We start from the raw sequence: 27630 nt of genomic DNA, 5'->3' as shown, positions 1-27630 counted from the left end.
CGAACAACTAGCATTTAAAAATAACAAATATATTTCCAAAACTATGGCAAAATAGACGAGAGCCAGGGCAATTTCCCAGTGGCTTTAAAACTTCGCCAGTCGTAAAGAAACCTGCCCAGAACCAGCAGGATAAGGAGCAGTAGTGTCAAGTTAACTATATTTATTGTACTAATAGGCATCTCCACGTCGTCACTGCAGACATTTCCGAGGGGGATTGTGCTTATCTGGAAAAATATAAATATAATTAGTACTTCAAAATGTATATAAATGTAGATATATGCTTATAAGTAAAAAAGTCTGTCTGTCATGCTTTCACGGCTATACCGCTGGGCCTGCTACACTAGAAATAATAATATATTATTTGATAGTAATTTAGTTTTCCATTATACATGTACAATGTAGTCAAGGGTTTTGCTGGCCACCTTTTCAGTAATGTGTCCAATAGAAAAGTTTTAAGTATAATACATACTCGTATAATTAATAATATTAATTAGAATATAAAATATTATTTAATACATAAAATTAGGTATCTCGTGTAACATACTCTCCAGTGGTATTTTTTAAGTTTCAGTCCAGTATCACTGTCCCAGCTACAACACTATCGCTGATCGCCGAACTAGATTAGATGCCGACATTGCGTAATTTGTATGATAGCTTTTATTTACCCCAAAGAAAAACCAGCAATGTATGTTGAATCCGCCAAAGTTCGGCGACCAGTTACGCGATAATGTATAGCCGACATTAAATATGTTAAATCTACGGACAGAGGAAACCCCTTGGCCAACTCTTCTGAAAACTTTGGAACTTCCAAACTACTAATATTATCTTGAAAGGCTTTAATAATCTCTTAAGCTGTTATGGACATGCCGTTTCGATCTTCGTTAGTGTTGTTATAATTTTAGAGTTTCCTTCAAACTTTGGAGATGTTCATAGTTATCCACTAACTACGAAAGTGGTATTTCTTGGTAATGCTCACAATTTATTCAGGGTAATGGACGTCCAAAAAATGCACCTCCTGTTGCTTCCAATAAACATACCATTTGATTTGATATTTTAAATCTATTGTTAATCTGACACCAGGGTTAGCAATAACAAACTCGATATGAATGAGTTGTTAATCATATATTATTTATTTATGTACATAAAATAATAGTGTAAATATAAAACTTACAAAAACAACTGAATCTAGCCGAACATAAACAAGCTAACATATATAAATAGTGTGTGCGTCTCGACCACAACTAACTTTCATTGTTGGATTCGTCTTATAAGTAAACTCTATCGTGTATCTTATATATATGAATACCAGGAAGTATTGAGATCGTTAAGTAGGTATCTATTTGATACATAACAATCGTTACTACAAACAAGCAATTTCCTGGAATAAATAACGGAAAGAAAATATTTGAACTACTTATCGCCTAATTACGGTATAAGGTCACATGAGTCCCTCCTAATCATAAGTGGAGGTAATAAGTTAATGTTGTGTTGATTGGGGTGTGGAATTTCTTCCTCTTCTATACATATATATACATATACTTAGTTAGATATCGCTAATACAAATTTTTCAGTAGGTACATTTTTTTCTGGACGGTATTATTAATACGTTCGGAAACATGTTGATAGTTAACACCGAGTACAAGATGAGCGCTAGAATGGAGACCAAGAGAGACCGGTGATCTCTCTTCATCTCCGTTATAGCGCTAGGATGACATTGTCTTCTGGTGAAGACAGTGTTAAAATTTTCGATATAATTTATCCCGAAAAATTCTGGCATTGCCGTGGGAAAGGCAAATAATGAACTACCTACTGGACTAATTTACTTGGAATTTGGTAACTTATAGCTGGATATCTTAGATTGGTACATTATCCAGGCAAACTGCGAGGTTCTATCGGCAACATATAACATGGACATCCATTCAGTAAATTATTGCTTCGATCTTTTTATATAATATATTCATATAGCATGTGAAAATCTTACATCATTCCCTTCCTTTGAGGTAAATAAGCACGTGTGATACAGAGAATCTGTGAATTTAATTACTTACGTCTTTTAGAAACCAATTCAATCTAATAATAATCACTTTAGCTTTAATCTAATATAACTGTAGCGAATTTGTATAGAAAATATTACGAAATGCGAATATATATATATATATATATATATATATATATATATATATTCGCAAATCGATACTAAATTGTTCGATTCATAATAATCAATGTACCTACTTTTTAAGTTATTGTAACGTGTTCCAGTAAATTCTAGTACCTAGAACTGGAAACATGTGAATAGGCTCTTCAATGTGAATGGTTTATTCATATGCAAAGAGACGATGGAAGACATAAATGATATGGGGAGGTCCGTGGGAGGCCCATAGCGTCGCCGCAGCCTTTCGGGTTTAAGGGCCTCGCGCAACCAAGGTTTTATAACAGTATAGAGAAAGTACACGGTAAACGGTATAGTATAGAGAAAAATGTTATATTTTTATTCATGTGTGTAATTTCAAATAGTGTAATTGTAAAGTTTATTTTCAATTTTAATGTTTAAAAATTTTTTATATGGCAGTTATTTTTTTTAGTTTGTCAGTGCATTTTTTTAGGTTGTAAAACCATACGGTCTTACGACATAAAACATGCATTCACAAATAACTTTTCTTATGCTATAGTGCTACCGTATAAAGTTAATCATGTCATTGGACAAACTCCGAAGAGACCTTGCCCACATGAAGTTTTAGTCTCTCGCCCCGCCTTTATGCAAGGATTTACAACAGACAAACAACGTTAAAGGAATTAATTAAAGTTTTATTTGTGTAATGTGTTTTAAGTAGTTAAATGTTATTTACATGAAGTATTAAGGGTATGGTTTTCTGGGTTTCTACCGGCCTGTCCCGCCTTCGCTTGGATAAAACCATAATAAATTATACACGCAAACCTTTCTCAAAAATCACACTATCTATTGGTGAAAATCGTACAAAAATCCGTTGGGCAGTTTTTGAGTTTATCGCGCTCATACAGACAGTCGCAATAATATGGTAACGATATGAATATCTGGATGGATGGATCTTCCTAGTGATTTAGAATGTGTCTAGAGGTTTTAACGGTAGTGTATTTAGTTATATAAATAGATGATTTAAATGCAAAGCACATAAATCTTGTCTAACAGAAGCTCAGCAATAAGGAAATTTGTTTTTCGAATCGGCACGATCTTACTTTCCATTAATATACCCTCATAAACCATCTATTAACATAAGTATCAATTTTATAATTTTTCGTACTAAACATTTTATGTTACTGTTTCAATACGCCATCAGTAACGCAAATAGTTATTTAGTAATAGATTTTTGTTTAAATCGATACGATTTTTCACTGTTGGAGTTCTACGCAGTTTTCTTTTATTTCTTTTAACTTTTCTTATTAATCGTTTGATTCAATAATTTGACCATGGACAAATTGATCCAAATAATGATGTCATAAGAATGTTGAAGATGACGTCAACCATTTTTGAGTATGATGTGGTTTGCTGCCTATCAGCTATTAAGGCATTTTTTCCCTTTTTATGAAATGTAGTAAGTAAAATGCAAATTAATCACTGTACTTATTGCAGCTTCTATTGTAAATGCAACTCAAATTCACGGATGTTAATTAACGAAGTATAACTAATATTTCAAACGTGCTTATTCTGTGCGAGCTACATGGTTGCATCTGCGTTTACATATGTCATAAGGACAGCTAACTAAGTGTCACATTACGTACCTACATATTATTTTACTTCGGAGAACTCTCCACGAATGAAAAAAAGATAAAAAGAAAACAGAGAGACAGACTGCATTCAATGTTTCACAAATAAATCATTTTATTGATTTAAATAATTACCTGCATCAATGAAGTGGTTTTGTCGCTAGACTTGGAGCATCTAATGTCAGTCAAATCACGAATCACCCTCTTATACTTCCTAAGCAGAGATTGGAACCTCGGGATGAAATGGCAATCACATCTCCAGGGGTTATGTCCGAGGTACACCTCCATTATGTTGTTGTTCACTTGGAATGCTTGGTCGAAGGCGTACAGGGGTATCTACAGGAATAACAAGTTCATTTGTTAGACAGGTTAAAAAAAAAACTACTTTCAATATTCATTTCGCTACAACTTTTGAACGGCTGATTTCGATCAGACATATCTAAGTCATATATATCTAAACATATATATTTTAAAAAAATGCTATCAAATAAAAAAACCGCATTCAAATCGGTTCACCCGTTGATGAGCTACTGTGCCACGTACACAGACAGACAGACACACTAAGCGTTCAAACTTATTACACCCCTCTTTTTGTGTCGGGGGTTAATAATACGTAGTTTTTGACTGTTACACTAGGATAAATCATTTAGAAAAAATATGATAGCGACCAATAGTGTTAAATGATTTTTTACTATAGTGGTTTCAATTTGTTTGTGGTTTAGAGCTTTGAAAATTATATTTTAAAAATTAAAATTTGACGTGAAAAGTGTCCTGCGAAGGATTAATTTCTAAACTTCTGAAAATGTTTTTAAATTTTAAAAATAATTGCGGAAATCTGTCTGTCTTTCTATTTGTATGTCTGTACGACATAACCCGATTTTTATCATCAATATCTATCACGGGCGTAGCTGTGGACAACAACTTGTAGTATATAATATTGCGAAAACAATGTAACCTGACACTGAAGATATTGCTACGCAACAAGTAGAAGCAAATAACTTGACCTAAATTAGCGACTTCTATTTCCTGTCTACTCACGACTTAGCTATACTCATATTTAGCAATTTCCATCACGTTTTCGTACTCGTGAATTATATCTTAGAATAGGTAATTATTTTGTAACTAGCTGTTGCTCGCGGCAAAAAATAAAAAATTTCCAACTATCTCCATGACAAAAAACCCGTTAAAACACACAAACACACTTTTACATTTATTATATTAGTATGGATAAATAAGTAATAGATACGAACAATTCAGTGAGACGTGGTTTCGCCATAATATCCTCCCATCTTGTACGAGACGATTAAGGGACACATCCTAGGCAACTGATAGGCAACAATAGGCGGGTTAATGTCAGGTTGTAAAATTATAGCCGAAATCGTCAAAAATTTAAGGTTATTTTTTGCGCTGACCCCTGACTTCATGGCGTCACAGCCCCGAACGCATTCTGACATAAAAGCTTCGATCCTCGATCGATGTTTCGATTGATTATTATTGAATCAAAGGATCAAAGGAAAATATATTGAGGATCTGTTGAAGAAAATACCAGATTACCATATTTTCTTACACTTCATGGACAAACTTTTCCCGGTCGTGTCGTCAGTGAAAACAATACCTAGTTATTTCACTCAAACTTTCATGTTTTCAACCAACTTAGTTCATACTATAGGTACATTTACATTTGGAAGAAGGGCCATTTTATATAATGTAAAGGCCATAAATATAACAAACTAAGAAGTAAATTTAATTTCACTATTTCAATTCTTCATTTGTTCCTTTTTGTGTTTATATATGTTTTTTTCATAAGATTAATAACAGTTACAATAATTAGCAGGCAGTACATCTATCTAAAACTTAAATCGTTATAAAAATTAACATAATGGGCATGAAACAAAAACTGCAATTACATGTAGGTACAACATTGCGAAAGGGCCGTGCTACATAAGCATTCGGTGTGTCCAGACCATAAATATGACATAAACTCAATTGATGCAGAATGTTAAGTGCTAGGCCAGCACAAAGCCCACTCAATGACAATGTTGCTGACTCTCAAGTAGCATGCTAACACGATATTCCTGTTTCGAAGTGTCGATAGCCACTATACTCTAGCCGTCAAGCCGAGCCGAGTTAGAGCCCGGCTCCATTGATCCCTTGTGCTTGTTTACCATTGCTTTTGACGTTGATGTGCGTCGACGTACTTGGAATACCATACAGTTCTACGTTGATCCGTCGACGGACGTCAAAACTACGGAGGACAACGAAGATCAATTGGAGATCAGCTCAGTGGGGCTATGTGATAAAGGGGGACTCCTTTTTCAGCTCTACTGAGCTATCATCACCTATAGGTATTTTGTTTTTATCGCCACCGGCTTTATTATAATACATACATAATATATACAATACATACGTTATTTCAATCATCATTGTTCTTTTATTTTTTATTTAGCTTTTGCCCGCGGCTTCGCCCGCGTGAATTTCATAGAAAAATCTCAGTAATTTTTTTATCACGTACTCTGTAAGACTGGTAAACATATATAATTCAAATTCGCATTTTTTCTCATCTTTAGTTCAATTTTCTGTTTCCCACTGCATGTCTCGTCCCGTAAACTTATCCAATCCCGCTTCCTGCTATGAAATGTAAAGTAGATATCCCGTACCGTTTCCCACATATTGTGCCATCATGTTTTTTGCAATGTGTCCCGTCCTGTTTCCCACTACGTGTCTCCTTCCCATTTCCCGCTCCTACTCCCACTCCCGCTTTGTGCAACGCGTGCCGTCCCATTTTCCATGACGTTTTACGTCCCGGTTTTTTATTAACCACAAACGTAAATTAAACATTTTTTGTATTTACTATTACTGTTATTGACTACAAAAAGTAAGTGTGCCAATTTTCAGCTTTTTATCTTGAAAATTGTATTAAGTCCCATACAATCTTTACCTTATACTTATCCTAACCCCCCTCATAAAGGGGTTGAGGGTTAATTTTCAGAAAAATCTGAAGCACGTATTCATTACTTTGTTGTAAATAATCAAAATCCAAATTTTCAAATCACTAACTTCAACGGTGTAGAACTTTCATATTTACAGTTTTTCACCCCTTTCACTCCCTTCGGAGTAGAATTTCCAAAAATCCTTTCTTAGTGCTCACCTACACTGACCTACATGCCAAATTTCAGCTTCCCGCCCAGCAGTTTCGGGTGTACGTTGTCAGTCAGTCAGTCAAGAGTTTTATACTGATATATTGATATATACTGCGCCCATTATATCTATATCAGACTTAATCGATAAAAACAATTTGTTTATATCCTGTTTACACCTTTCTACATAAATTTAAAGTAAATCGGCTCCGTGGATTGTTATTTTAACTTTCCTACAGGATCCCCCTCATTTTCCGGGATGAAATGTCTATAAGCTGTTAACCCGGAATTCTGAGGCTTTTTTTATTCATAATTAGTTTTTCAATTATCCTACGGGAACCTGACCATTTACCGGGATGAAATGTATCTAAGATGTTAACTCGGTATATAAGGTACCTATATACCAAATTTCAAGCAAATCGGTCCAATAGATTTCGAGTGATGCGCGTTCAGACAGACAGACAGACAGACAAAAATTTCCAAAACTATATTTTCGTCATCTATATCAGTAACTAAGTATATTCGATGAAGAATAAAAAAAAATATCCAATGTACAAATTTGGCCTTTCTTCAATTTTATTATATGTATTGATGTTAAATCCCTAATTTTACGTCAAGTGTCTATCTCAAAATTTAAATAGTTCACTGAATTTGAGTAGGTAGTCACATTGTAAATAGTTTTCCGTTTTCCCCGTCTTTCCACTTACGCTCGATGTTTCTTATTGTCAAAATTCTTTCACAATTTAAAAGTTAACAAAAAAGTCTAGACTAACAGCTTTATTTTATCACAGCTCCAAGGGATCGCCCAAATATTGATTACAATTTAACGCCTCCTACGTATTCCTAGCAATACTTTCTTGACAGAGAGACGGACAAGTTAAATATCACTTAATATAAGTCTATGAGAGATTGGTTGGCCTCCAAAATTTTAAGATTGACCTTCCTGTAATGATATTGCAAACAGCCAGAAAAATATCATATCCCATAATAAGCTTAACTCTGATTGCAAGGGCGTTCTCTTTAGAAAGAGTTCACCTTATATTGGGAATTATGCACAATAGCAAGTCAAGTTATCCAACTTGACTAGTTGCTGTGCATACAGTCAAATTGTACGTCACAACACTATGTAACGTCGACTTAAGGATCAAACTCACTGCTCCGTCGTCCTCTTTTGCGACGACGGAGTGCGCCGGAGCGACCACTCCGTTCCATAGCTTTGACTTGACATGCGTCGACCTACGAACAAACTCCATGCAAATTCTATAATGTTCTGCGTTCTGCGACGGACTTTAAAACAACGTAGGATGACGGAACAATGAATGCGCACTAGTCATAAACATTTGGGTTGTATCACCATTAAATAAACACCTGTTTCAACCGGTTCCCTCGAAGACTCAGCACCCTGAATGTGTTGAACCACTCTGATCCTTCCAACTCCTTAACTGCCGAAACGCTGTTATTGTCCAGAATCAAGTCCACCAGTTTCTGGTACTTAGGATTGTGGATTATGTTGCTTATTGAACCCAACTGTGAAAAAAAATTTACTTGGTTATCACTACATATTATAAAAGAATGTCGTCTCTTCTGTATGCCTAAGCATTCTTCTTTTAAACCACGCACCGGATTTTGTTGCAGTAGACAATTTATTGCCGACGGTTTGTAGACCTTTTACAAAGCCGGGCCGGATATCATTTTTGTATTTCTGATGTCACGCGCTGAATTCTGGGGTTGACTGAGAAAATACAGTACTTATTTACGCTTTGGAAATAAATAAAGTTACGACTAGTCACGTGGCCAGTTAGCCCTATTTGAGAATGCATTTGGTATTTATTGTAGTGTCAAAGAAATAAAAATAATACCAATCTGACTCATCTACGAGTACATAGTACTTTTCATACACCACCACTTAAAACCTTAAAAACGTAACTGTCCGTTAGCAGCTCAGTAATTACAAGTACCAACCTAACCCTTGTTATAGAATATTCTGAAACTCGGGGTCTAACATTTGTCTTATGTAGATAAGATTTAAGGGTTAATGATAAAGGGTATCTGTTATCAAGAGGGAAGATCTATAACAGGAACAATAAATAGGATAGTTAAAGTCAAGAACGGGTTGTTATCAAAAGAAGTATTAATTTAGATAGTGATATTGATCATGAATACAGCAATTATACTACATTATTTTATCAATGACAGAGATGGTTGGCGTAGACGTAAGGAGGCCTATTCCCAGCAATGGGTCACTGACATCTGCAATTGATGACGATGTTGACTTTATTAATATTATTAACGAACAAGCTGAAAAACTTGTTGATTATGATTGTTTTACCTTATCATTCTTAACAACTTAAAGCATTTTTTAGCTAAAACTGGTGTACCTAGGCTTCGCGTCGTCCATACTTCTTGATTAATGTAAATCTACACAAATAAATATTAAAATGAAATTATAAAGTTTTAAATACCCTGATACCTATTGTTATTTGGATCATTATGTATTCGGGTAGCTTTCATTAGGTAGAAAATCCCAAAGCCGCAGCAAGGAAGAGGACGCTCGAAAATCGCTTCAAATTCTCTGCTAAATCACTAGTAAAATACCCTTACAATTCGTATGGTGCTATGCGACAATATATTCGACGGGAGCTATTTTTAGCCATAGTAAAACTACACATTATAGAGCTCCAAGTTTGTCTGTTCCATTCCATTTTTTATCAAAATTGGTCATAGTTTATGAGTAATAGTCAAATTTACATTAGCATTACAAATAAGCAGCGGGTGGAGTAATCCATATCACAAGAATAATTGCTGTGGGAAGCCCTAAAATAATTAATCAGAAGCAGTAATGTGACTTTTCTACAAGGTAAGCAATTTTAATTGCTCGGTCGATTCTTGAGAACAAACAAGCCACGAGCGCTAAACTTTCAATGAGTGTGCAAAATGTAACTCCAGTGCAGCAAGCTGACACCTGACAGCTGAAGTTTGCAATTATATTGTGGTGAGGGTACCATAATAAGTACCGACTTTCCTCGTGTTTTGTGCGATCTGCATTACTTAATATTTTTGATGAAAATGGACATAAACTGGCTTTTATTAACATAAAATTTCAGAATCATTCAATCAGAAATTTCAGAATCTGAAAGTTCATACTCGTGGAACATCAATAAAATTATAAATTCGAAAGTCTGTCAAGATTTTGATGAATAGATAATGACCCGAGATGAAACAACGTGGGCGGAGCTAAAGGTTTTATATAATCATTTCTAATTTTTTAAATACTAATCATGAAGTGACTAGCAGACATGGAGATCTTAAAAAGGGCGTGAAAAATGTATTCAAGAACGACCACGCGGTTCCCATCAGGTAGGACCTGGTAGATCGCATGCCAAACAGGCATGCGGCCTACCATTCCGGGTTAGCGGATTCTACAAAATGGCTGGGACACATTATATCACCTGGGTATAACATCACTTTCTGTTCCTTGTTGAATGTTGAATAAAACATATAGTAATAAAGTTCTAACATCAAAACTGTCGTACCGTGTTACCTTGTTGCCCTCTAAACGCAGGACTGTGGTGCTGGGTGGCAGACTGCTGGGCGGCTCAGTCAGGCCCCTGTTGGCACAGTCCACTGTGATGAGGGGAATGACGTTCCCCGCAGCATCTGACACCACGTGAGTCATCATGCAGATACATGGCTCTGGACATGTGCGTCTCATTGTCTAAAAACAAGGAAAAAATAAATAAATCGATAATGGGATTGAAATTGTGGCGACCCTTATGGAATATCCCTATTAACCGAACGTGATTGGTGTAAGTAAATAGAAATTATAATTTCTCAATAATTTTTTGCCACTCAGCGCAACTTTGTGCTGTTCCAAGACAACGCCATAGATTACTTCACTATATAAGATGTCACTTCACAAATAAATCTATATTATTCTAAACTCTGGTCTCGGGTATCTGGTATCATTTACCAATTTCGACCAAGTGCTTGCCCCACAGTGGTGACACCCGCATCGATGCTCCCAAAAAATCATAAACTTATCTTCCTATACAACCCTGTTTTCTCAACTCAAAATAGGGGTTTTATAACTTAAACTTTTTGTGTCTTTATACAACTCCCTACACTAACACGTGTTCTATGTTTTATTAAAATTAATCCATAAAAAGATCGTATCTATAGTCACTCTTAGGTAATATAATAATAAGATCGTATCTTTAGTATATTAATGTGCTTGTATGGAGCTCTGATCGCCACAGATGTAAACAGAATTATTGAAGTGTTAACATCGATACAGGAATGTAGTCTTTCATCCGGACACCGCCTTATCGAATCGGTTTTCAAAATGAAACGATTCCAAATAACATACATGGCGCTAAAACTTTTTTACGGTACACAGTGTGTTAGTAAATTCGTAAATGTTACACAAAGGCAAAAAAGAGCGGTATGTTATTAATCTGTACAGGCTTATATAATTGATGGTTCACATGGTTACATAGAATGCAGGGCTGTGCTGTGCATGTCTGCATGTTTTTATCTCCTTCAGAACATTCTTTGTTGAAACTAAAAATAGACTGACATTGCATAGTAATACAATACAAACTTTCACAAAGATAAGAATAATCGGATTACGAACTTTGTTTTCTCATAAAAAACGCTATAGATTAGAGTTAAAAATAGTGGATTAGTAAGTGATGTGTAATATTTACTATACCTACTGATAACTGGGAGTATTTGAGGATTTCAAATTAGTTTAGTGTATGTAGTTTAGTGGGTGTTTGCGCACTCTCTTCTTTTTCTATCTAATTTAAACCAAATGCTTGTAATTAAATACTTCTTATTATTTTTATTATTAATTTATTATTTTAAAATTCTTAACTTATTATCTTGTTACAAAATTAACAAAATTATTAAAACAAAAACCTGAGTAAGAGCTTGCGGTAATTATGTTACTAAGTTAATAGTATCTCTGGAATTCTTATGGTGAACGTGTATGATGGTCTAAGCGTTAAATTCGCGTATTAACAGCTTACGATTAAGAAAATAGGGCGATCCCCTTTATTTTTTCAATACTTACTATTTTTTACATAGTCTCTAAAACATGTATAATGACATATATATATATAAAAAATCTACCGTCGCCAAATATTTGAATCAATATACATTTAGTAATACTAAAGACAGGTCAAATTTGTACATTTAATATTTTTTTGGAAATTATTACTGGAATGGACTTATCTGACGATATAGATTATAAATCTACAATTTTGATTTATTTTTTCTGTCTGTCTGTCTTCGCATCGCGACAATCAATCTATACGACTGATTTACTTGAAATTTGGTAAGTAGATGTATTATGTGCTGGGTTAACTAACTAACTGGGTAAATATAACTATGATATATTTTATCCCAGAAAATTGCGGTATTCCCGTAAGAAAGTAATTAACTACTTAACTACCTACTACAAATAATTAACTACCCCGCCGATTTACTTGAAATTTGGTATATAAAGTTACTTACACGGAATAACATCATACAAACAAAGAAAACTCTATTAGTTTCTAACCGCACACAAACGAAGTTGCGGGCACAGCTAGACGCCAATTATGTCAAAACCCAAATAGGATTTCAACAGAATCATCATGAGACAACAGAATAAATTCAAAAAATCAACGTGACATCCAATTAAGGTAATTCAAGTCCGAAGGTACTTTTTCACATTGAATGATACATTAGTTATATAATAATATTATCTTCATAGTCGTATTCCTCATGGCTGAGGCTGGTGATTACATGAAATAAAACACACACATCAACTTTCTTGGCATTATTAATGTAGTGGTTTTCCATTGCTTTATCCATTTCACACACAAGTTAATAATAATCAAGCAGTGTGCAGGTTTCCTCACGATGTTTTCCTTCACCGGAAGCAAGTGGTATTCGATGAAAACTTATACATGAGTCAGATTGGTACACGTTTCCATGTGTGTGATCTTGTCTCTCTTGTCGAAATCTAAGCCCACCCGATCATCTAGTCCCAGGCAATAGACACAAAAATATATAAATGAGGCTAACCTTACCCAAATAATATCCATAACTTTGTGCAGAGGTTTTCCTCTGTAGAGCTGTTGGTGGCAGACCAAATCGTAGTAGTCTACAATCTTCTGTCTTACTGTCCCGTTCTCTCGCTCCATGGCCAGCCAATCTAGTCCGCCATCGCTGCAGTCCCATTGGTTACCTAAACCGAACAAAACCTTTTAAAAATTTCATTGAATGCAAACAAGGAGAGGTCTTGAACCAAATTGTGTCGTAATCGTAAACGCAAACTTCTTCTGCAGCCGTAGAACTATGTATGTCATACGTGCGTCAAGCTTTAGCTTGAAATTGAACATTTGCACGTTTACATTCATATAAAAATTATTAATTATGTGTATAGACACATAATTAAGATTTTTTATATGAATGTACTATAATGTACTGTGTAATGTACACACATAGGTGTGTAATTATCTGTGTTAAATAAATCGCATCAGTATTTTTAATTACTCGTGTATTTTTAAGTCAATTAAAACAAACAAATTCGGGATACCTGCTGACCCGTTCTCGACTCGACGTGACCAATAAAGAATTCATATTTTTACATACTGATCTGCAAATAATGCTTGAATTACACAAAAAAAGAGTTGTGCGTAACGGAAATAATAAAAGGCTACGCAAATCACACCCCATCTCCAAACATTTAATTCAGCCAAAAAATACTTCTTGAAACCGAGTCAACTTTTTCCTCAAGTATGAACCCAATTTAATAATACACTGCGGAATAATATAACATAATCGAGAACTTCCCTCGAGATAAACTTATAAATTAACGCAAATAATTTGGCGCCTCCTTTCAGCCTTTAAGTGATCGCTGGAGCGGAAATATGGAGACTGAGCGGAAACTAAATGAAGGAGTGGAGGCGTAGTACTACCTATAGTATCTACCTACTAGGTACTTAGAGGTAATTTATAATTTAAGGTCAGGTGGGAATAAAGAGTGATTTAATGTTTTTCTAGATTCTAGATAGTTTTTAGGATCCGTACCAAAAAAACCAAAAAACGGAACCCTCATATGATCTACTCGTGCGTCTGTCTGTCGGTCCGTATGTATCACAGCTATTTTTTTGCGAATCTACTGGACTACAGGTGGAATTTCGTAAGATGGTAGTCCTATGACCCAAACACATACGTGAAGAGTAAATATATTTTTGAATATATTACGGGAAATTAGGAAATTATAAAAAAAAATTGCAAACCTTATTTTGTCATAAATATCAAATATTATTATAAAATGAGCGGAAAAATAGGATAGATGGCACTAGTGGATTTCAATGTGCGCGCTATTGTTTTTCTGCTTAATTCGATAAAAATTGTAAAGATGGCGCGGCGCTAGTTTGAAAAAAATACAAAAAATTGTTGATTGCTTATTGTACGTAACCGGATTTTTTCTATTATACCAATTATTCTATGAATTTTTATATAAAAGAAAGTCGAAATACGAATGATTTCATGTTTATTTCAAGCCAGTCATGTGATACTTCTGCTCTTGGCCTTTTTGAAATTTTATTGAATTCTCACGTTATTGTTTCATGGAACGGAACCTTGATTGTTTATTTAAATATTAGGTGGAGGTGTTATGTTACTAAACTAGAGATGGACCTTTGCGTAAATTGGGTTTCGGTTCTAAGAATTGTTTTTCTTATAATGGGCTCTTGTTTCTGGTCCGAGGCGTTTATTTGAGGAGAGGGGGTGATCGGCATTATTCCGTTTGATGTAATATTCAGGCGTTTCTCTGTAATGAATTGGTACTAAACATATGTTTCTTTTTTATTATTATAGTGTCATGTGGTAGAAATGGTACTGTAGGATGGTACGCGGTCATCAGTCATCAGTGCGGTCATCAGTTTCTGAGATAATCTATATATATATATATGTACTTCGTGGAGGCGACCGCTTGGGCGACATACTGATAACCAGTTCAAGCACCAGTGTCCATCGCGGCCAAATGGGCTTAACATTAGAATAGCCTGGACGTTATAACACGTTAAACGCCAATTTATCAATCGACGTGGTGTTTAATGTATCTGCTATTTAGGTACCTGACAAGAAATAAAGGAGAAACAAGAAATAAGGACAGTGGTCGGTTTCCATAAAATTTAATATGTTCTAAAACTACAATCTAATCCAGAGGTATTAACACGATTTGAAATATCTGTTGACTTATGGTCTTATGGCTGATATTTCGGCTGGAAATTTTATTGTATAATGAAATGTTCGGCCTTCTTCTCAAAAACAAACCACTTCATCCTCGTAATTTAAACGTTAGTCTATTGTTTTAAGAACCGTCTCAATTTTACTATTCAGCTAAATATATTTAAAAATAACAAACACTAAATTAAACACTGATTGCACTTGTTTTTTTTAAGTCATAAGAAAAGTAGACGAAGGTCACAAAGAGCTCCGTTGTTTTACTATTAGTTTATGTTTGTGCGTACATAAACTTTTTTATCGCTTCCTGACTTTCAATACAAAGAGTGCCATTCATTAATGCAATTATTGACAAAGCTTACATTTTATTGCGCAATATCGTGTTTGAACTTTTTAGATATAGGTTATCAATTAAACAGATACTACATTTATTGTTTGTGTATTCAACGTTTGAGTTTGGCTATCCCAGGTGGGAATTTCGCCAGCCTTCTAGAAAATCTACCACCATATGGCGATGTGGGAACAATTTTTTATTTAAAGGAGAGACATAGGCTACTTTTTATTGCGGTTTTACCCGGGCATAGCCGGGGCGGGCCGCTAGTAATAAATATAAATATACATTACTTACATTAAATACATACCCAACCATGCAACAGAACCCTCGAAAGTCTCAATACTTGTATTTTAAGTACTTGTCACTGGTAACTTGACACGGGAAATATATAGCAATAATTATATGCGCACCGTTACTATAATCCAATCCAACTTGTCAAGAACTCAACAAAGCATTTCAGTGTTTGTAACGACACTTCACACATCCTGCGCAGATCATGTTATATGTCGTGGAATGATACCTATCATCATAGCTTTGATATTGAGAGTTGCGCCAGAGACACCTACAGTACGAAAATTACACTTGTTCTTATTTAGTCATTTCACATATCTGATAATTAAATGTATACCTAGGTACATATTCCATCTTACTATGTATATTTCACTTAACAATGTCAAATACAATCATATTACAAAATTTTGATTTACTCAGATTAACCACATCGACAGATCTAATAAAAATTTCATAGAATCGCATTACTTGTGCCCTTCATAAGGACACAAGGATACTCGGTATACATAACTATATACTATATTTTTCCTAACCCAAAGTACGGAACACTAAATATGTCCAATAGAATCATTACAAACGGTTTTTTATAGCCTTTGTATTCATAGCCATTAGTCTTATCGCACCCACCCGCTGAATCCACAATCCAGTATAGTAACCGAACTAAGGGCCAAGAGTTGGTGGCAGAAAAACACAAAGTGCGCCATTTTGTCTAAACGTCGGCGGCGCGCAGGTTGAGGTCAATGTCAAAGTTGACTGGAGCAACTCCCCCTTAATGTATTTTGGGAAAAACTAACAGCGCAATAGTATGATTAGAAAATGAGATTTAGCGGTTAAGTAACTCGTCGATTTTTGTTGCTTTTGCATTTCTTCAAGCACGGTAATTTTATGTTCATTGCTAATTCATTTCCATGGAATGTAATAATCCCATGTCCCAAATCATATGTAAACATTATTATGCCGCAATTCTTCTGGGTCCGAATAATATCTCAAATCAAACACAGCATTACGGATAGGTATTAGGAAAAATAAAGATTATTTTGGAATGTTTACTTGTAGATAAAAAATGTTTTACTAAAACGTGTTATAAAAAGAATCATCATCATTAGCCATTTTAACGTTCCCACTGCTGGAGCACTGGCCTACCTTATGGATGGATAAGGAGTATTAAGCCAGGATCTACCACGCGGACCTATTGCTGATTAGCGTGTTTCATCCAATGCAAATATAATCCAAAGCACGGAGGAGCTCAAGTTAATATATTTTTGGTCACACTGTGTACTCTATCTACTAGATACTTATATGATAATTATAGAAACCTACATTAGATATCTGTAAACCCGGAGTTAGTGTAAAAAAAATTGCCATTCAAACTGAAATTATCTAAAAATATTTTTTTAGTCACAGATATTTCTGACGTAAAATGTATTTTTTAAATAATTATATTTACTGCTTCGTGAATTTTGTTATTTAATTTTACGTAAACGAGAATAAAATAGTCGCCATTGGGACGTTATCTTATAATTACTGATTCCGTTATCAAATCTAAATGGGATGAGGAAGGATTTCTAGGAAACCAATGAGTAGATAAGCAAAAGGATGTAAATTCCCGGAACATTATAAATTGGAGCCCAAAATAACAAGTTTCACAATGGATATGTCACGAGGCTGTAACTAATTTTATTATTAAGCTAGCGGCCTGTTCCGGCTTCATTCCGGTAAAACCATTATAAATTATCCTATTCTCAGGTATCACTATCACTATCACTCTACATATTGGTGAAAACTGTATAAAAATCCATCCGTATAAATATGCACATGCTTCTATTCCTTACATAACTTATGTTGTTGAAATGGTATTCTATATTATTTATCGTTGAAATAATAAAGGTCGCCGAAGTCATTTCAATTTCATATCAAGCAGATGTTACTGTCAAACCAAAGCTTTCTTTCTCATCCCAAAATATTTTGTATGATCCAGAGTGAGTTAGATCTCGCGTCGAGAATTACATTTCAGTTAAAATGTCCCAATTTCCACTACGACCTGAATAAATGTATTTATAAAAGCAGTGGAAGTCACATCTAAAGTATATTAAGGTTGCTACTTCCTTAAACTCATTTAAAGAAAGATTTTTAAAGCCGTCACTTATATAATATATTTTTGCTATTATATTATTTTTATCTTTATGTATTTTACTCCACTTATATGTATTTATTTGTGTTATTTTCGTGCAATAAAGTTATTACAAACAAATAAAATGTCCCCCTTCAGATAAAATACTTACGACTAAGATAAATTTTCTCAAGTCGAGCCGGACCTTTCAGTAGTGCAGACTGTATGTGTCGTAGCTCATTGCCCCTCAGGTCCAAAATCCGTAATTCTGGCATTTCTCCCATCACCTCTGGTGCCACCTCCATAAGTGACTGCAACCCGTGCATTGTGATATTCTAGTAAGAAAACAAACTCTTATTTTATCTTTTATTCTAATCTAATCTTATTCTATAAATAGGCTATTTTTATTACAAAGTTTAAACTAGATTGAAAGCATATATCCAAAAAACCTTATTACAAACGAAGTACTAACTGGTAGATACTAAAGTTAAACCCGAGAGACTCCTAGTTATTCTAATTAGTTATTATGAGCTATTCTAATTCCAGACAAGGCGCATTAGGTTAATTTCATCACTTTTTATAACACCTATAGTACCTACAGTATCTTGCTACCAGCCAAGAGGTTGACATTTGACAATAAAAAGAATAGAAAAAAGAAAGCGTTGTCTAATTTCCAATTACTAAACTATTTTATTGGTATAGTTTAAACAATAGTTATTTAGTTAATAGTCGAAACATCTGTTTGGACTTATAAAGCAACTATTCTTAAATGCCAAACCCTGAATGAAAGGGATGCAATAAAATAAACACAAAACTTTCAAACAATTGTATAACATGTCCGACATCTGCTAGCAGAATGTCCGTCTACGTGGATAAAAAACACAAATGCAAAAATACAATCATATTCTTTCTAAAAACATCTGAAAACAATAAAGCGGAAGTTATTTTACTTTTATGGGTATTTACAAGAAACCATTGGATAACATCTCATCCAATGGTTTCTTAGATGTCTTTTTGTAAATACGATGTTTCGAAAATAGCCTAATAGATATAAAATCCTTGCATCACAACAGGGAGAGCCCTTATTGTTCCTGTAAATACCACGAAGGCTGCACTTGTAAATATGACTACATATAATACAAAATCATATGTTTTTCTTTACGAAATCTTTCTATAAACTAAATAAAAGCTTGTAAAAAGTGGATTGTGGCATCTTCTTCATACCCAATTGATAGAAAACGAATTTAAATGACGTGGAACACTAAGATAAGTGTTGTTAACTTTTATTTCAAAAGACTCAATTAAGACAAAATATTTACTTTGTATTCGTATGCTGACATGTCAAAATTATATTTCTAATAAGGCCAAAATTGCGAAAAACGTATAAGCGGTGTATTGCTTTGAATAATTAAAATAGGATCCCATTATCTCCCGAAAACTCCTTCGTCCTCAATTTAAAGCGGAATATTTCCCAATCTACTGAATTCCCTTAAACCTTTTGAAATTCTTAACAAAATAATTAAATCATTTATGTAATTGCAGATAAGCAAATGGACTTCAATATAAAAAAATGCCTGGGAGTATTATCTTTTTCCTTACTTACTCAGTGGTCTGTAGCCTTATATTATCATCTTTAAATCACAGGATTTACAAATTGTCCTTTGTAATATATTTCATAGTCGTATAGAGGATAGACGAACTTAAAATCTGGCATCGGTTTCATCGCAATACGATGCTTAGAACTAGAGATATTGACAATAACAAATTATGAGCGAAGGCACGAAATAAACGCGGGCGAAGCTGCGAGCAAGAGCTGGTCTACGTATACAATTCTTAAATTTTACGTGTGCTTACCTCGATTTTACTATGAGAAGTGAAGTAACCCTGAAACATATGAAGGTTGGTGCAGTTCACGATCTCTAAACTCCTCAACCCAGGCAGGTGCGCCTGGATATCGTCCACATTCAAACATTCCCCCGGCCAGCCCACCAGGCGCAAATGGGATATGTCGTACCTGTACCAAAAATTATATCCATAATAATATTATAAAGAGGAAAAATATTTTTTTTTTGTAATGAATAAAGTCAAAACCACTAGGCCGATTTTGATGAATTTTGGCACAGAGATAGGCGAAACCTTCAGGAGTGACATAGGCTATATAGCCTATGTCACTCACTTTATTATGGTTTTACCCGAACGAAGTTGGGGGACATACATACTGAGGTAAGTTCAAGGCTTGTGTAATGGAATACTAACAATATTATATTTGTGTAGTATGTCAGTTTGAAAAAGATCATTTTCCATCTTGACCTGACCGGAAATCGAACCCGGGACAATATAAGAAACGCCCTATACAAAATGACGGAGCGCGTCTGAGCAAGGCATGCATGGCTCTAGAATAGCAATCTTTGCAAGTTAACGTCAAAGTGGACTGGAGCAACCCATGCTCAACCCATGTGAAACATACCCATATACATATCTATGCTAAGTTCTCAATTTGAGCGATATACGTTCCAATATTGGAAACAGAAATTTAAAAGTTAAAAATCAAAAGGTTTCTTATCAAAATATCGCTAAATTTAGATCGCATTCAAAAAACACAAATCATTGAAATTTGGTTATTTTTCACGATTAAAAACCTTGACATTTTACGACTTGGACATTTAAATACAAACTTTGACTTTCAATATGTAATGAAATCTCTTTATTTAAAGAACACGATAATACAACTTTACTTCAATAATTTTCCGTTATAGAATTGATCGTAATCATCAAAAGAAAGCATTCAGCTCTCCGTGAATTAAAAAGACAGTCAAAATTCCAAGCTAGTCAAGTAAAACTTAAAAGATATATATTTCTTGATGATGACAAATGTCAATGTATACAACACATGCATACATGCATGTAACTAGCGTGTCAAAGTGACAGCACGTAGTACATGCCAGTTATAGGCACGCAAGCTTGTTAGCCATTTCACTTGCATATGTAACACACATATGTAATCAAGAGGACATCATTACTATGCATCCTATATTAAATATGGAATAGATGTCTATGTATGCTCTCTTGACATGGAGTTATCTGCACATGCATAAAACGCTGCTCTTCCTACTTGTTCTATTATGTAAATGTTACTAAGTTTGTACTTATAAACGTGATAAAAGCTGTCGACATGCTTCCAATGCAATTTTATTTGCTGTAGGTACCTTTTTAGTAGGGCATGAATTCTTTTTATTTATTTCGAAATTATTTTTCAATTTAACTAATAAAGTTATTTAAGTTCACTAACATCATCACTTCGTTTTTATATTTGAATCGTTTGCGCAATACATCAAAGTAAACAAAGGGCAATAACCTCGATCACACATTTATGGATAGAATTTGATCCACGTACAATAAAAGTATGAACATTTTATTATTAGATGACGTTGCATCTCCGTTACGTACACGACTGAAAATAACGCAAATTGAAATAATGCATTTTATTTTGTAAAGTAATATTTTTTGAATGGAAAAGTATTTAAACATTTTTACATTTCAATAAAATGATTTTCCACATTTTATATGTATGTTCATTTTTAATAGACATACAGTATCGTAGCTTTATGATACACGATATGTACTTATTGCTAATTGGTACACTCATATTTACATATTAAAATTTTCCTTGTAAACCCGCACGTGGACTGGCTGAAAAGTCACGTTTTCTTCATTCGCGTCATTTACCACCGAAGTGGGCTACGATCGTAGTACTCGTTCGTAGCTCTCTCGTAGATTGTCATAGCGTACGCGGATAAGGGATTGAGTGAACTAGAATTATTTCAACCCCATTTTTACATACACTGAACATGAAATTATAAAATGTTCGACTGATGCGCCATACCCGTCACTACTCTATTATTCTGATTTACAGAACATCAAAAATATTAAATAATGTGTTGTTTTGTTTATAAAATCCTTCAAAAATTGGAGTCTGCTTTTTTTACGAAATCGTAATACAGAGTTTATTGAATATTTTTGTTGACTAATAGTAAAAGACCTTTTTTGATACTTTGTTTTGTTACAAATATCTATATCCAGTTCCACCACTGCCATGCAATTTTACTACTTATAAATCCACAATAGATGGCTCTATTTCGATGATAAAATTAAATTTTGTATGTGAAGTTTACACTTGAATAATCTTTCTCTATAATCTGAGCTGTCTCAGCCGTTGAGCGTCGGAGCTCAGGATAACTCAAGTAAAAGACTCAAGTAAAACACGATTCAACAGATAGTTACCTGACTCCCATAGTCCATTCACCGGTGAACCCTCCTTTGCATATCAGCCGGTACTGTATCTGATGGCAATGCGCCCTGGTGATGCGCTCCCGGACAGGACAGTCCCTTCGGCTCAGCTCCGTGTTGTTCGTCTGGATTCGGATGACTGGCGCCACCGTAGTAATCAGAATGAACAGCAGGAGACACTGTTGAGTTACTGTGAAAAAGTGGGTTCATTTCAATGCGAAAGTTATAGGCCAAATGCTCCCTATTCATATTTATTATTTTTAATATCTATTGTTATATAACAATTGACAAAAATAATTTTATAATTAATTATTAGACGTAATTATAAAAAAATTAAATAAAAAATATTTATTATTATAAAAAATATTTATATTTATATATCTGTACCCATTATGTACCTACTTACTTTTAATTTTCGGCAAAATATTTTATTGTTAAATGGAAGAATGAATTGAATTGAAATTAATGCTATTCTGTTTATTTATATTTTGACGAGCTCTGTGGCCTAATGGTGATCTTGCCGGTCTGCTATACCGAAGACCTGACTGGGGTTCGAAGCCCCATCAATATGGAAAATGAACTTTTTGAGATTGTGGTATGATGTGGGTCGAAATAACGACGAAACAGTTCAGAGAAAAAAAAGTGAATGCCTTTTTCTTCGTTGGCCCGACTTGGCGGAGATTCACTCAAGCTCCCAGTTATCTTTATTCAAAATTCCGATGTTCAACTCATCAACTGTTTTGTTCCATCGAAACTTTTGTTGTTTCTAATTGTTTCACTGAAAATAATTCACAATTATCAAAGTTGCAAAATTATTTGGTGTACAAAAGTAAAATCAAAGGTATCGTAAAGTTACAACTTCTGAATTTACCAATTTGAGAAATACGTTTTTGTTACCAAAAACTTTGTCACTACAAAATTCATAGAAATCACAAATAAACTGATTTTTAGTTGTAACTTAATTTTTACTATAAACTCAAATGTCAGCTTGCTTATAATAACCTACTTTACCTTAATCCCGCCGCTAATATTATAAAATAGATAGTTGTGAATATGTTTGTTACACGCGACTTCTAACTTTAGCGAAACGACGGCCCAAAAAAAAGGAAAACTTTATTAATTAATAGAAATTGTACTTAGTGATTATAGTTATACTGCCTACTCTGCCTTTATCTTCATAATGGGGATTTTATGGCGTCTAGACTGATAGGAGCAGAACTCTTCCTCTCCGGAACTGTACATATACCTTTAGGACGAAGGGACATTGAAGATGTCGATGGTTCAGATGTTGGTTGCATATTCAACACAATTCCTGTTACGTCGGGTTCGTGAATGCTCAATTTTTAATATGACATTTTGATGTGATCATAACAGAGAAGAGGTTGTGATATTGGAGAGTTTGCAGGTTTTCCAATTGTTTCAATTGTTGCCGTATTCGGTTTTCATCAATGTTAAATTGAATAGGTATTGGCTGCTCAATTGCTTGCATTTTCAGTTCGGGTATTCTTAGGATTTCCCCCGGAGTTTCCTTTTTGAGGACAGAGTCTGTCGCACACCTTCTCGACATTCCACTTCAATGCCTTCAGCGACCGGTGTATAAACGATGTATTGTCGCTTATTTTTATCCATGTATGTATGAGATGGGCTCTGAATCGCCGATAGGTTGCGTTGTGACGCTTGGTGAGAGAAATTCTGTCGCGGCGCGTTATTACTAAAATTATTATTATTGAATTGCGTTCTATCGTTGTTTTGCCACATTTTGCCATAACAGAGACAGAGGGCGCGATGGGTATAGCAACTTTAGGAATACGAACTTGACGTACTATAGGAAGTGTATTAACATTGCAATTTTGTAATATTCAACCACGTACTTACACCAAAACACGCGTTCCTAACTCAGCGACCCACTCTATACATGTAAATAATTATTTTTGGTATATATATTTTTGCTTACGTTTTAACGGTAACTGTGGTTTAACTTCAACGCCAAAACACCCCGACGTGACAACCACGCAACATATACGACGATCATTATAATGGGTATGTACGCGGTTGTTGCACGACATTTTGTTTTTTCAACACAAACATTTTTACATTTACATTGAATGTACTATTACTATTTTTGTTTTTCTTACTTTGTCTATAAAATGTCTTATTGTGTGTATTTGTAGCATTCAATTTCATACTTTGAGCTATAGTTCGTTTGGTCTACGTAATGTGACTTATTAGCGTTAACGAGAAGCAATAACATGTGTATCCGAACACATCTGTTTTCTAAAGAGTACACTCGTGACATCGCAATTTACTAAAATCATTTCAACCGACCTTGAAACGAACAAACAAACCTATAAATAATACGGTTTAACGCTTTAATGTTAATTTAATTATTTATGAATAAGAAAAGGTTTATTTCTGAAACATTCTTATCTTTATCCACTCTTCCATTTGGTACTTAGTTGGGGTCCAGTGTCTTTAAATTTATCCGCACTTTTAAATATGCATAAATAAGTTCGAAAATGGTAGACAATAGGCGAAAAAATGAATTATGTGTGAAGTACCAAAATTACGTACGTGATGTACAGCAGCAACAATTTTACCTTATTTTCTTAATCATAGTCAATTAACGCAGACTACCGTTAGGCAATTTATTATAAATAAATAGCCTTTTGTCTACAAATCATAACGCTTAAACTGCATGTGATGATCTCCAATTCTAAAGCCTAATTAACTGATTCATCTCAATATTGTCTTATTCAAAAATAGTTTTCTCCTTCATTATCGCGTCCCTACTCGTTGGCAAAAATGTCAATCGTCAGGGATTCCAATGTTTTCCTGTTCGTGTTATGATTCAGTGAGTTCTGACGCCCATACATTTACACAAATGTATCTTTCCACCTTCACAGTAGGTACAAAATCAAACGCGAATGGCGAAAATCTTTTTTTTCTTTAATAATTATGTTATAACTAAAAAATAATTATTGATTCTTTTGTTATTTAACAATAAAAAAATATATAAATAAAAAATTTTAAAAATGTGTACTATAAAAATAGTGTTTTGACACATGTTCAGAGCATTGGTAAATATTTTTCTGGGGTAAGAGCACTTGAAGTGGTGCGCAGAACAGCATAACTCCGCGAAGTCGTCCACTCTGATCTTACAAACCAATGCAATGTTACGAGCAAACGCTTTAAATTAAGAAACTTGGCTCTTATATTTAATTCAACGACTTTAAATGAGCTCACGTTGTACAAAGGAAATGAAATGAAATTGTTGTTAATAGAAATCTTTTTAACCTAATCACAATATAGAAAGCAGCCAAACTCGATACAACAGAAGTTAAAATAATCACTGTGGATGTTTCTCGTAGGCAGGTATGAGAATATCTGCAAGTATGAAATTTAGATCATACTTCTTTTGTTCTAAATATTATTTATTTTACACTATACTTTTAATTTAGCTAAAGTACTTAACGTTAGATAGCTTTTTAATAATTTCTTCGGAACATTGTCAGACATCACTGCCACTGCCGCTACTGCCAGACTTCGTATAGTTTTGTCACAGCATAATAAAGAGCAGGTACATTCTAATATTAAAAAAAAATATATTTTACCTTCGCGACATGCACAGCAACAACTTTTAAATTTAAAATAAAAATAAGATTATTTATTTTTTCTACATCCTAATAAGTTATTTTTCGTTTTGTTTTAATGTTCGGTAAAATGAAAATATTTATATTAGCTCACTGAGGAGTAGTTATAATTGAAATTTTATTATTTTTATCGTGCCAGTTTATTAAACCAAACACAGACAAGCATATTATATAAGTATACTATTTTTAAAATACAAAAAAGTTGTTAGGATACCAACATTGCTGTTGTAAAAGTAATATATATTTATAAAATAAGGTTTTACGAACTTTCCAATTAAGTACCTATCTAATTTATTTTATGTATTTGATAAAAAATAAGGTTACTTACCTATTATTGTCTTATACTTATTATCATGCACGTTATTTGTTTGGTGTATTTTTTAAAATAAGTACTTACAATCGCATTAATTAATTAGTTTTACGATTATATTACCATACATATGTCATTTACCAATTTTAGTAGTGATCATTGAGCGTGACTCTCAAATCCATTACTTCACTTCTATGTCACGCTCGCATTTGGCTTATGAGAAATATTGTGATCTCTTTTAGGACCCTGTATATCTAAGTAAACATATTTTATGATAATATACATACCAAAAATTGCCTAAGCAAACACTTTGCAACTTTATTAAAACATTAGGACGACTTGACTTAACTGCTCGTAAATTAACTTGAGATTGATTCATACAAATGAATGAAAATTCCATTCAGCTTACTCACCTTTCATTTCAAAAATTAGTACGTCCAAAATAAATAATATTTTTTACAAATTAAAAAAAAATCGGTATAACCATAAAACTTTTCTTCTTTTAAATAGACATTGCAATTTATTTAGTATTTTTAGGAATGCATTACGGTATTTTAAAAAAGTTACTGTGCGTATTTTTCGAAGAAAAGCGCGCGAAAAACTACCCTTTTTCCAGGGCTCGGGAATGCGTGGAGCTCACCCGCCGACTGGTCCGAGACTGAAGTCTTCTGAAACTGAAATTCAAGAAAACAACCACCTACAAATTTATGGAAAAAATCAACACGACTCGTTGTATTCGTTTACACAGAGATTAGATACTCTAATCTAATTGGTTTGTAAACTGCAATGATTGTCCTATATGGTCAAAGAGGAAAAAAATACATATTCTATGACGTTATATCAAATATTTACTTCATTGCCTTCTAGAATGCAATTATAGCATGTCGTGTATATGCACTCTTTAGGGATCCTAAATTTCCCACGGGATTGGAGCTCTGGAATGCGATCAGTTGTATATAATGATATAATAATACATAATCCCTGTTGTTCATAAAAAAAGTCAAAACATATTCTAAGCTAAAATATGTTTTATTATTATCGCAATTTATAATACTTGAAATTGACAGAAAGGGACAAAACAATTAGCTTAGAGTACGTTTTAACATTTTTATGAATAACAGGGTATAACTATAGCTTAAGTAAGAAATAATTTAAAGTAGAATTATAACTAAAACAAAGGAAGTCGGACCACGTGGCCTGCGCGTAATGTTACGGTGTAAGGAACAAAAAAAACAATATAGCCTATATTGGTTACCATATTTTTTGGGCTAAACTATTATATTGCAAGTACATCAATTAGGCTATACAAACAATTTCGTATAATAAGTTTAGTTAAGTTAAGCTTTGTTGAAGTGAAATAAGAAACAAAAATTCTAAGCGAGCAGAAGGCCACCCGAATAGAGAGGACGTCTGGTGGCGGTAAAAATCAAAGGGAAGGTCATAATTTTATGGTGGCGTCGTCGGGCTTACTGATAACATACAAATTTCAAACTGTTACTAGTTTTAAAGTCATTGCATGAAAAACA

The 27630-nt window shown here is 34.0% G+C and overlaps 1 protein-coding gene across 3 annotated transcripts; it reads right to left on the bottom strand.

Annotated features, from left to right (window-relative positions):
- swi2 lies at positions 1-26762 on the bottom strand. Of its 3 annotated transcripts, none has more exons than XM_053753998.2 (9): positions 26518-26762; positions 22139-22334; positions 19712-19871; positions 18030-18192; positions 12956-13113; positions 10420-10593; positions 8247-8405; positions 3877-4077; positions 2-224 (listed from the first exon to the last, which is right to left on the bottom strand). In XM_053753998.2, the coding sequence occupies exons 1-9, from the start codon at positions 26522-26524 to the stop codon at positions 42-44; spliced, it is 1401 nt and encodes a 466-aa protein (XP_053609973.1). In that variant the 5' UTR covers positions 26525-26762; the 3' UTR covers positions 2-41. The 3 variants fall into 3 exon arrangements, with proteins under 3 accessions (XP_053609974.1, XP_053609973.1, XP_053609975.1); XM_053754000.2 differs by having other exon boundaries at positions 3-224; positions 26710-26758; XM_053753999.2 differs by lacking the exons at positions 22139-22334; positions 26518-26762 and adding an exon at positions 20593-20701 and having other exon boundaries at positions 1-224.
- Positions 26763-27630: the final 868 nt, after the last annotated feature.

The sequence above is a fragment of the Plodia interpunctella genome, chromosome 13 (assembly GCF_027563975.2).
Source record: "Plodia interpunctella isolate USDA-ARS_2022_Savannah chromosome 13, ilPloInte3.2, whole genome shotgun sequence".
NCBI classification, from domain to species: Eukaryota; Metazoa; Arthropoda; class Insecta; order Lepidoptera; family Pyralidae; genus Plodia; species Plodia interpunctella.
This window is presented reverse-complemented; position numbering and strand designations above follow the sequence as displayed.

Bases quoted from the DNA above. Each gene is read 5' to 3' on its own strand.
- swi2 (XM_053753998.2), bottom strand. The intron at 4,078-8,246 runs GTGTTTATTTAA...TTATTCCTGTAG, and splicing joins GAGGGAACCGGTTGAAACAG to ATACCCCTGTACGCCTTCGA. The intron at 225-3,876 runs GTAATTATTTAA...ATATTTTTCCAG, and splicing joins AAACCACTTCATTGATGCAG to ATAAGCACAATCCCCCTCGG.